The sequence below is a fragment of the Podarcis vaucheri genome, assembly GCF_965113315.1.
Source record: "Podarcis vaucheri genome assembly, chromosome: 16".
NCBI classification, from domain to species: domain Eukaryota; kingdom Metazoa; phylum Chordata; class Lepidosauria; order Squamata; family Lacertidae; genus Podarcis; species Podarcis vaucheri.
In genome coordinates, this window is record NC_138754.1 from 1,356,300 (window position 1) to 1,368,590 (window position 12,291).

The following is a 12,291-nucleotide window of genomic DNA, read 5'->3' on the forward strand; positions in this document are numbered from 1 at the left end:
CATCAGTAATCCCCTTCCTATTCTTCACAAGTACCACCAGCCAGGAGACCTCATCATTGCTGGTATTATGTCTCAGATCTACATATTCTTCAACTCAATAGACTTCAAAGAATGTCCTTCTAGTGACCTCTTTGATGACAATGCGTAAGATTTGTTTTCTAAAATCCTCTGATACCACATATTTATTATATTTTCCCTGGAGGAGCCAGTCCCATAGATCAGTGTTAGATCCAGTGAATGGGAGAAGAACGGCAGCTCAACTTTCCCGGCCTTTGTCAAATAATTGCATCATACCTGTAGCTAAGGCACATTAATCATCACCTTCCTTTTGTCTTTTTAGTTGTGGCAGCCATGAATCTAACATCCCAATCCTATTTTCCTCAGCAGCTTAAGGAGCAATTCAAAGCCAGGATCTGCAAGGTGGATCAGCCTGGGCTCAGCCAGCTGAAACCCCTCATCCCAGATCAGACAGAGATATAGTGATGTAAGTCTCCCATTCCAGCTACTTGGGAGCTCACCCGGCTCATACAAGGCCAGGGTAAGCCCCCAAAAGGGGAGATGTTCCAGGGGCATGGCAGTGTTGGTGCAGGTGGAGAGCTATTCCATGCTCCATTGGGTTCCCTTCAAATGACCTAGCATCCCAGTGGAAGCAACATTACCAAAAGGGATTGTGTAAGTCAAACTCTCTTTTTTTAAAGGCTTAGTTCCCCAGTTTAGGGCTGCAATCTGTGTGTGCTAATGTTCCTCCAGATTTCCCTAGACTGAGAAAGACTGATCTGTAAAATATTATTAGCTCAGCTGAAGTGTAGCAGATGTCCCATCCAGAAGGAAACGCACAGAATGTACATAACTATCATTTCAGGATCATGACACAGCTCTACCAACATATCCTGGCATTAGTATTTGCTGTAAAGGAGATCAATGTAAACCCCCAAATCTTACCCAACCTCACCCTGGGCTTCCACATCTATAACAGTCAGTTCAGTCCAAGCTGGACCTACCGTGTCTCCTTGGAACTCCTCTCTACATATGGCAGATACATCCCCAACTACAAGTGTGACCTCCAGAATAACCCCGTGGCAGTCATTGGAGGCTCTAACTCTGAAGTCTGTCTCCACATGGCAACTATACTGAGCATCTACAAGATTCCACAGGTAAAATTCTCCCAGAGCACCTCTCATGATGTCAAACTACCCAGACCATTGGGTCTTCTTTTGAGGCGAAGGCATGGCACTTTGCAAGTTCTGGTGATCAGCTGTACCTTTACAACTGTCACTGTGTTTGTCCTTTTTCATTTGTTTTCCCTTTGCTCTTTCCCCTTATTGCTTAATATATAATAACTGCCATGGAAATAAATGGTGAATAAATATTTGTGTCTAATTGTGCTGATCTATGCTTGAAGTAAACTGGCTGAGGGACTGCAGTAAATATGCCAGTGTGGTGTCCTTCAGATGTGATTGAAATCCAACTTTCATCAGCCCCAGACAGCGTGGTCAGTGCTCATAGATTTTGTTGTTGTTGTTTAGTCGTTTAGTCGTGTCCGACTCTTCGTGAACCCCTGGACCAGAGCATGCCAGGCACTCCTGTCCTCCACTGCCTCCCGCAGTTTGGTCAGGCTCATAGATTATGGGGGTTCTAATCCAACAACAGAATATGGTGGAAGCCCTGACATGCCAGTGAATGTAAGACATGGCACAACCACGAAAGGCAAATACGTGCAATTGTTTGAGTAGACTGGCACAACCCTCTTTCAGTTTATACTTTCTGCCACTATAGTTTCACAAGTGAGGACAAAGTGAATTCCTTTGCTAGGTTTAGAGCAGAGCTTTCCAAACTGTGTGTCGCAACATGTTGGTGTGTCACTGTGTCACATGAATGCTCTCCACACTCCTCCCAGGGCTGGAAAAGGGTTAGTTTAACCTCCAGTTTGCTAGTAGAATTGAATTACTGTGTCATGAAATGATGCATCTCTAAAAAGTGTGTCACCAACATGAAAAGTTTGGAAAGCTCTGGTTTAGAGAATTGGTCAGCATATTTGTACCTTTGAATAATAATAATAATAATAATAATAATAATAATAATAATAATAATAATAATTTATTATTTATACCCCGCCCATCTGGCTGGGCCTCCCCAGCCACTCTGGGCGGCTTCCATAAAAACCAAAAATACAATAAAATATCACACGTTAAAAACTTCCCTGAACAGGGCTGCCTTAAGATGTCTCCTGAATGTCAGGTAGTTGTTTATCGCCTTGACATCTGCTGGAAGGGTGTTCCACAGGGCGGGCGCCACTACCGAGAAGGCCCTCTGCCTGGTTCCCTGTAGCTTTGCTTCTCGCAGTGAGGGAACCGCCAGAAGGCCCTCGGCGCTGGACCTCAGCGTCCGGGCAGACTGATGGGGGTGGAGACGCTCCTTCAGGTATACTGGACCGAGGCCGTTTAGGGCTTTAAAGGTCAGCACCAACACTTTGAATTGTGCTCGGAAACGTACTGGGAGCCAATGCAGGTCTTTCAAGACCGGTGTTATATGGTCTCGGCGGCCGCTCCCAGTCACCAGTCTAGCTGCCGCATTCTGGATTAGTTGTAGTTTCCGAGTCACCTTGAAAGGTAGCCCCACGTAGAGTGCATTGCAGTAGTCCAAGCGGGAGATAACCAGAGCATGCACCACTCTGGCGAGACAGTCCGCAGGCAGATAGGGTCTCAGCCTACGTACCAGATGGAGCTGGTAAACAGCTGCCCTGGACACAGATTTGACCTGTGCCTCCATGGACAGCTGTGAGTCCAAAATGACTCCCAGGCTGCGCACCTGGTCCTTCAGGGGCACAGTTACCCCATTCAGGACCAGGGAATCCTCCACACCTGCCCGCCTCCTGTCCCCCAAAAACAGTACTTCTGTCTTGTCAGGATTCAACCCCAATCTGTTAGCCGCCATCCATCCTCCAACCGCCTCCAGACACTCACACAGGACCTTCACCGCCTTCACTGGTTCTGATTTAAAAGAGAGGTAGAGCTGGGTATCATCCGCATACTGATGAACACCCAGCCCAAACCTCCTGATGATCTCTCCCAGCGGCCGCATGTAGATGTTGAAAAGCATGGGGGAGAGGACAGAACCCTGAGGCACCCCACAAGTGAGAGCCCAGGGGTCTGAACACTCATCCCCCACCACCACTTTCTGAACACGGCCTAGGAGGAAGGAGCGGAACCACTGTATAACAGTGCCTCCAGCTGCCAGCCCCCCAAGACGGTCCAGAAGGATGCTATGGTCGATGGTATTGAACGCCGCTGAGAGATCCAGCAGAACTAGGAAACAGCTCTCACCTTTGTCCCTAGCCCGCCGGAGATCATCAACCAGTGCGACCAAGGCAGTTTCAGTCCCATGATGAGGCCTGAATCCCGACTGGAAGGGATCCAAATGGTCCGCTTCTTCCAGGCGTGCCTGGAGGTGTTCGGCAACCGCTCGCTCAATCACCTTGCCCAAGAATGGAAGATTTGAGACTGGGCGATAATTGGCCATCGTGGCCGCATCTAAAGATGGTTTTTTAAGAAGCGGTTTAATAACCGCCTCTTTCAGCGGGTCTGGGAAGGCTCCCTCACGGAGGGAAGCATTCACCACCCCACGAAGCCCATCGCCCAGTCCTTCCCGGCTAGCTTTTATAAGCCAGGATGGGCAAGGATCCAGGAGACAGGTGGTTGGTTTCACTCGTCCAAGCAGCCTGTCCACATCCTCGGAGGTAACAGATTGGAATTGATCCCACTCAACTTGACTAGACAGAACTCTTGCACTCTCCCGCCCCGGCCCTGCTCCCACGGTGGAGTCTACTTCTTCCCGAATCTGAGCGATTTTATCTGCAAAGAACTTTGCGAAATCATTGCAGGAGAACATGTGGCCCGTACTGGGCCCCGATGTTGCAGGTGGTTCCGCTAAATTGTGAACCACCTGAAAAAGTCTCCTGCTGCTGTTTTCTGCAGATGCAATAGAGGCGGTGAAGAAATTCTTCTTCGCCGTCGCTATCGCCACTTGGTAGGCTCGACGTTGAGCTCTAACCTGTGTCCGGTCAGATTCGGAATGAGTTATCCGCCACCGGCGCTCTAGCCGTCTCAACGATTGTTTCATTGCCCTCAGATCCGTGGAAAACCACGGGGCTGTCCGGGCTCCATGCAATCGGAGAGGGCGCTTCGGAGCCAAACAGTCAATAGCCCTGGTTAACTCCACATTCCAGCGGGCCACCAGGGAATCAGCTGAAAGGCCATCAACATGGGATAAAGCATCCCCTACCACTCTCTGGAAACCATTTGGATCCATTAAGTGGCGGGGGCGGACCATCCGAATTGGTCCCACCTCCCTGCAGAGGGGATGGGTCGCAGAGAAGTCCAGTTGCACCAGGAAGTGATCTGACCATGGCACTTCTTTCGTTTCGCTTTTACTTAGTGTCAGATCACCAACATCCATAGAGGTAAACACCAGGTCCAAGGCATGTCCACGGCTATGGGTTGGGCCAGACTTATTCAGGGACAGCCCCATGGAGGCCATGCTTTCCACGAAGTCCCGAGCGGCCCCTTGTAAGGTCGTGTCGGCATGGATGTTAAAATCCCCCAGGACGACCAAGCTAGGTGTCTCCAGGAGAAAGTGAATTCCACCACTTTCTCTTAAGCTTGAGAAAAACTGAAAAACTCCCAGGTCGTCAGGACTCAACAACAACAGCAACAAATCTGAAATCTAGATTGGATTTCAACTGCTGCCAATATGAGTTAAAAAGTAAACCACCTCACTCTTTTTAAAAAGTATCTCATCTCGTCATTTCCTGCCCTTCATTTAGCTCATCTATGGCTCTGCTCCAGTGGGGAAAATGAAAACTGAAGCTGCTTTCTACCACCAAATGTTCCCAAATCTAGACCATCAATATGAAGGGATTCTCAAGTTATTGCTACATTTCAGGTGGACATGGACTGGTTTGTTGACTGTGAATGATGAGAATGGAGACAGGTTTATACAGAGCGTGGTTCCAGAATTTATCCTGAGAGGAATCTGCTTTGATTTCATGGAAAGATTTCCAACAATTACATATTCTAGCAGTGTTACAGACGTGGTTACAGATGCGCTCAAAACATTTAATATTGCCATGAGAAGTACTATCAATGTGTTGCTCATTCATGGTGAAATTGATTCCATGACACTTTTGAGAGCATTTCCTGAAATGTCAGAATATGAAGGTATACCAATGAAGGCTAAAGGGAAAGTTTGGATCATGACAGTCCAGATGGATTTCACATCACTTCCTTTTCAAAGAGATAAGGACATTGACTTCCTCCATGGTGCTCTATCCTTCACAATTCACTCAAAGGAGGTCTTGGGATTCCAGGATTTTTTTCAGATGAGAAATCCCATCTTGGAAAAAGAAGATGGCTTTATGAAGGTATACTGGGAAAAGGCCTTTGCGTGCGATTTCCCTGACTCTGGGGAAAATATGCAGGATGGCAAAATTTGCACAGGGGAGGAGAAGCTGGAGACTCTTCCGGGGTCTATTTTTCAAGCGAGCATGACTGGCCACAGCTACAGCATCTACAATGCAGTCTATGCTGTGGCACATGCCTTGCATGCCACACACTCATCTCAATTCAAACACAGAGCAATCGTGGATGGAGGATGGCTGAAGTTTTGGAATCAACAGGTGTGGAAGGTAAGATCAGGAGCGCAATAATGCAGGAATGCTCCCCATACCCTTGGAAATAATAAAAAGGGGAAGAATCCAGAGGGTTTGAAAAACTTCTGTTTTCACCAACAGTGGTTAGCATCTTTTTTTTCTATATAACAATTTTTATTAATTTTTACATATGTTATCATTACATCACATTATATTTTCATTAACATACTTTTGGGCTGCAATGAGCCTATGACTTCCCTCCTTCTCGACTAGTGGTCTACCACGTTAAATTTTGTTTTTTGCTATATCCTCTATTCCCTAATCGTGTTATATCTTCACCTAACTTTTTAACTTACTCAACCTGAATAGGTAATAATTTTGTTTTTATTATTATTAGTGGTTAGCATCTAAAGACCAAATTACATTTATTGTTGAAAACATGATTCACTGTTTTATGAATCTGTTTTACATCTGTCAGTAGAAGCTGCCAGGGAGCTCAGTGAGGACTCATCCTGAATGGGGATAGGCCGTTCATCTCACTAACAGGAGATTGCAACAGGAGTTTTATTCAATGCCAAATGGCAGCTGCTGCAGAATGTCTTTTGTATGATTGTTTTTCATGAAAAGATGCATCATATAAAATCTTGCTGAAATTAAGCAAATTCCCCAAGCAGTAAAGGTAAAGGTACCCCTGCCCGTACGGGCCAGTCGTGTCCGACTCTAGGGTTGTGCGCCCATCTCACTTAAGAGGCCGGGGGCCAGCGCTGTCCGGAGACATTTCCGGGTCACGTGGCCAGCATGATGAAGCTGCTCTGGCGAGCCAGCACCAGCGCAGCACACGGAAACGCCGTTTACCTTCCCGCTATAAAGCGGTACCTATTTATCTACTTGCACTTAAGAGTGCTTTCGAACTGCTAGGTGGGCAGGAGCTGGGACCGAAAGATGGGAGCCGTGGGGATTCGAACCGCCGACCATGCAATCAGCAAGCCCTAGGCACTGAGGTTTTACCCACAGCGCCACCCGCGTCCCTCCCCAAGCAGCAGTAGTAATATAATATACTAAGAAAGCATATACAGAAGGTCGGTTTTCTGCATTCGCTTACCTGAGGACATGAGAAGGTCTTGCAGGATCAGGCCAATGACCCATCTACTCCAACATCCTCTTCTCGCAATGTCCAGCCAGATGCCCACAGGACCTGATTGCAACAGGGCTCACCCCAATTTTGATTCCTAGAAAAGAGGCATCCTGCCTTCAGCCATGGAAGCAGAACATGGACATGATGGCCAGCAGCCATTGACAGCCTTATCCCCTGTGAATTCTTCAAACCTCTTTAAAAATCCCTTCAGTTGGTGGAGCTTAACCCTCCTTTATTCTAAACAAAAATGTAGTAACAAGCCTTACTTGTTCATAAGATGTAAAGGCTGCTTGAAAGGCTTTAACCCTTCCTTCTTCTCTGTCTTGTGCTGCTTGGTTGTTACGCATTCTTCTTGATGGAATGAAGGTAATGACAAAGAAGATGGTGGAGATGTGGGGCTTTTAGTGCTTAATAACTACAATTGCATATACTACTAGTCTTTATAAATCCTTTGTTGAAGGACCCATTCCTCATATCCCTCAAGTGGGAAACCTCATCATCAACCTGCTATATCTAGTTATATTTGGGGACATGGGTGGCGCTGTGGTCTAAACCACTGAGCCTCTTGGGCTTGCCGGTCAAAAGGTTGGCAGTTCAAGTCTGTGCGACAGGGTGAGCTTCCGTTGCTCTGTCCCAGTTTCTGCCAACCTGGCAGTTCAAAAGCATACCAGTGCAAGTAGATAAATAGGTACTGCTGTGGTGGGAAGGTAAACAGCGTTTACATGTGCTCTGGCTTCCGTAAAGGTGTTTTGTTGTGCCAAAAGCACTTTAGTCATGCTGGCCACATGACCTGGAAAGCTCTCTGTGGACAAACAGTGGCTCCTTCGGCCTGAAGTGAGACGAACGCTACACCCCATAGTCGCTGCACTTAACCATCCAGGGGTCCTTTACCTTTACCTATATAGTGATTAATTCCCCTTCTATTCCCATCCTCTTTCCCCCTCCTGAATTTAGCTCAGCCACTTGGTGAGAAGTAGCGTCTTTAATAATAGTGCTGGGGAAAAAGTTTATTTCAACCAAAATGGAGAACTGGAGTCTGCATTTGATATAATGAACTGGGTGACATTCGCAAACCAGTCCATTCTTCAAGTAAGAGTTGGCGGGATAGACCCACAAGCCGCCTTGGGCAAACAGTTCACCATTCATGAGGATGCAATTGTGTGGCCCAGCAGATTTAACCAGGTACGGTTCAGGCACATTGTCTAAAAAGTGTCATGGCAAAACATCTGTCTGTAGTCATCTTCCTTTGCCCCTTAGTTTACACACTGACAGGTAGGCTCACACCCTTTGGAGCATGCCACAAACTGTGCCATTGCTAATCGTGTCCGCCATGTTTGCATGTGGCATGGCAGATGTGAACATGTTTGTTTACATATGCACATGGCTATCTATTTATAGGGACGCGGGTGGCGCTGTGGGTAAAACCTCAGCGCCTAGGACTTGCTGATCGCATGGTCGGCGGTTCGAATCCCCGCGGCGGGGTGCGCTCCCGTCATTCAGTCCCAGCACCTGCCAACCTAGCAGTTCGAAAGCACCCCTGGGTGCAAGTAGATAAATAGGGACCGCTTACCAGTGGGAAGGTAAACGGCGTTCCGTGTGCTGCGCTGGCTCACCAGATGCAGCTTGTCACGCTGGCCACGTGACCCGGAAGTGTCTGCAGACTGCGCTGGCTCCCGGCCTATAGAGTGAGATGAGCGCACAACCCTAGAGTCTGGCAAGACTGGCCCGTACGGACAGGGGTACCTTTACCTTTACCTTTATCTCTTTATAGGGACTTGGCGCAATGAAGACCCTGCTCATACAGTTGTCCTAACCGCATGGACCACATAAGGCATACAAATCTATCAGAACAAGGCATGATGCTATTTAGTGCTTTGTTGTTCGTTGTGTTTTTACTCTCTTGTGCTATTCTTGCATTTTTACTTTATTCTGGATATTGTAAGATGCCTTCAGGTTGTTTTGCATCAAAGTGATAAATGAAATAAATAAGTTTAATGGTAATCATGATATGATGAGATGTTTCTAGACACTGCTTTTCTTACATTCCATTCAATATACATAGCAACACGGGAAGCTTCCAATCGGACAACTGACCCATCTAGCTCCGTATAGTTGACACTGACTGGCAATTGGTCTCTGGGGTTCAAGACCAAGGTCTTTCTGAACCCTAACTGGAGATGCCTGGGATTGAACCCAGGAGCTTCTGCATGCAAAGCAGATATTCTACTGCTGAGCTATGGCCCTTCCCAGAAGGCAAGAGTGAGGAACCTTCAGCTCTCCAGCTCTTTTTCTGAACTGCAACACCCATATTCCAAGCAAGCATTCCCAAGACCTGAAGGTCCCCCACACCTGTCCTAAGGGATGCAGATGTTGGAGTCAGTCTGGGGACACCATGTTTATAGCATATATGTTTCTATGATTTTATGTACAGGCACTGCCCCTTTCTCTTTGTAATGACAATTGCCATTTGGGTTATAGTCGAACCAAGAAGGAAGGGGAGCCATTCTGCTGCTATGATTGCCTTCCCTGTCCAGAAGGGAAGATCTCAAACCAGAAGGGTAAGTAGTATAATGGAAAACTTTCACATATGACTTAATCTCAAGATGTTTAACTATGTCTTTGCACATGCTGTGTTATTTAATTTTACTTTGAATAGCCTAACTACTGTTGTCTATGCTCTGGTAACCTCTAGGTTAGATTACTGCAATGTGTTATACTTAGGACTGCCTCTGAAGATGGTTCAGAAACTTCAGCTAGTGCAGAATTCAGCAGCCAGGTTGCTCAATGGAACAAGACGGTTTGAACATATTACACCAGTCCTGGTCCAACTGCACTGGCTACCTATGAGTTTCCGGGCCCAATTCAAAGTGCTGGTTTTGACCTCTGAAGCCTTAAACTGCTCAGGACCGCAGTACCTCAAGGACGGCCTCTTCCCATATGAACCTACCTGGACCCTGAGATCATCTTCCGAGGCCCTCCTTCGTGTGCCGCCTCCTCGAGAGGTCTGGAGGGTGGTAACACGAGAACGGGTCTTCTCTGTAGTGGCTCCCCATCTATGCTCCCCCCCTTTTTTTACAGAACTGGATGAAATTTCCCGGGATAGTATCCACTTCTGATTGGAATCCACAACTAGGTTCCACGCCTACTATCTCTGAGTACAGTATCCTGAATATATACCGTAATTGCATAAGAAAGACAGAGATATGTTTGTCACACATCTCCCTAGAACCCATCTTTCTAGGTTATGTACAATTAATATTGGCTACCCCATGTGTCCGCTTAGTGATTATTATTATTTCTTTATTCTTGATTATTCCGCTGTGAACAGGGCTTCCGTATTCCAAACCTTATGTTTTCTTTTCCAGACATGGACGACTGTTTGCAATGTCCAGAGGATCAGTATCCAAATAATGCCCAGGATTCATGCATTCCAAAAGTCATATGTTTCCTGTCTTACGAAGAAGCTTTGGGGATGACTCTGGCAATATTGGCTCTTTCCTTTTCATTCATTACAGCTTTAGTGCTTGGCATCTTTGTTAAGCACCAGGGCACTCCCATTGTCAAAGCCAACAACCGGAATCTCACCTACACTCTCCTCATGTTCCTCCTGCTCTCCTTCCTTTGTGCTTTGCTGTTCATTGGCCAACCAAAAACGCTGACATGTCTTCTTCGACAAACTGCTTTTGGCATTATCTTCACGGCAGCTGTGTCTTGTGTTCTGGCCAAAACCACCATTGTAGTTCTAGCTTTCATGGCCACCATGCCTGGATCCCGAATGAGGAAATGGTTGGGGAAGAGACTGGCTGTTTCCATTGTTCTTGGCTCCTCTCTGATTCAAACCACTATTTGTACGGTGTGGCTCTCAACCTCTACCCCATTCCCAGATTTCAACATGCACTCTGTTGTTAAAGAAATTATACTAGAATGCAATGAGGGCTCAGTCGCCTTGTTTTACTGCGTCTTGGGCTTCATGGGTTTGCTTGCCACTGTCAGCTTCTGTGTTGCTTTCCCAGCCCGTAAGTTGCCTGATAGTTTTAATGAGGCCAAGTTTATCACCTTCAGTATGTTGGTCTTTTGCAGTGTTTGGTTGACCTTTGTCCCAACCTATCTCAGCACAAGGGGGAAATATATGGTTGCCGTGGAGATTTTCTCCATCTTGGCCTCCAGTGCTGGGTTACTGGTTTGTATCTTTTCTCCAAAGCTCTATATCATTCTGTTGAGACCTGAGCTGAACAACAAGGAACAGCTAAGAAGAACAAAACAATGAAATGTCGGAAATCAAGCCTTTATCGGGAGAAACTGGCAACTCTCCCAGGCACCCGGCTTGGTCTCCTGTTGACCTCCCTGGCTGCATGCCCAACAAGATCCAGGTTAGGTCTCAATAGGCAATTCTTCCCAAACGTGGGAAGAACACACCCCCTCCCTCCTGCTCCCCCGGCAGGGAAAAGGAGATAGACAGAAATGTATTTACATGCTTTTATTTCTGTCTTTGCAGCATTACAGAAAACAAGACTGCTGTCTTCAAACTCCAGCAGTCAAGTGACACAGACTTCCTGTACTTCCTGTACAAGAGCAAGAGGAAGAGCTCATATTACACTCTGAGCTAATTCCGGTGCATTGCCCTGTGACTTGACTGTCCCACTGTTTCCCACGGAACAGTTCCAACATTCCATCATGTGATGTTTTCAAGCTAGCAGTTTGCAGCTGCATTGCATCCATATCGTAACATGAAATATTCTAAATTATTTGGCCCTGGTCCATTTTAAATTAGCAATGTGTAAGTGACAGGAATTAAGCCAGGGAGAAATAACTCATTGCTGTGGCCTTTTATACTGAGGGGGAGTGTATTGGTTTTGTTATTATGGCATGTATTTTTATGTTTTTATACTGTAAACCACCCTGTGATCTTCGGATGAAGGGTAGTCTAGGAATCTAATAAAGAAAAATAATACACATGGGCTAAATTGTGCTGTAATTTATTGGACTGAGACCTATATTGCTGTTGCATTCTTTATTATTTGTTTAGTGTAGATAAAAAACAATGTGAACTGCGGTTTGGATCTAGACTTACTCATATTTACAATAGACTGTTTGAAAGAAATGAAACATAGAATAGTCTCACTGATGTACAATATTTATGTTTAATTGACTTCTCAATATCCAGACAAAAGAAAATATTTGTGAGATACTAGGCTGGATTTAGACTCATAATAGTATTTATCTTCGAGTGAAATAGGCTAAACCACTAAAACTGTCTGGATCAAAACCTTATATTTTTAATCAACAGAAGCAACTGAATACTTATTGCACTTCCAGAAAAAAATAATCCATAATTGTTGCTATAATAGCTTGTGTGGAGAAAAGCTGAGTATTTGCCAGTCTGTTTAAGTTTTGTACTTTGGAAAAGATTTACATGACTTCTGCTGATGTCAGTGTGCAAGTGTTGACGTTTGAGACATGTGTCGCAGGCCTGAGTTGCTTAAGGCCTGAGCCACAGCAGAGGGATTTG

General features: G+C 46.0%; 1 protein-coding gene across 1 annotated transcript; it reads left to right on the top strand.

The window, feature by feature from the left end:
- Window positions 1-866: 866 nt before the first annotated feature.
- LOC309521646 (vomeronasal type-2 receptor 26-like) lies at window positions 867-11,049 on the top strand (the record flags this gene model as incomplete). The annotated part of the gene is made up of 5 exons (XM_082204360.1): window positions 867-1,154; window positions 4,823-5,419; window positions 7,737-7,964; window positions 9,214-9,340; window positions 10,148-11,049. 5 exons carry the CDS (start codon window positions 867-869, stop codon window positions 11,047-11,049), a joined length of 2,142 nt encoding a protein of 713 aa, XP_082060486.1.
- Between the last annotated feature and the right edge of the window lie 1,242 nt (window positions 11,050-12,291).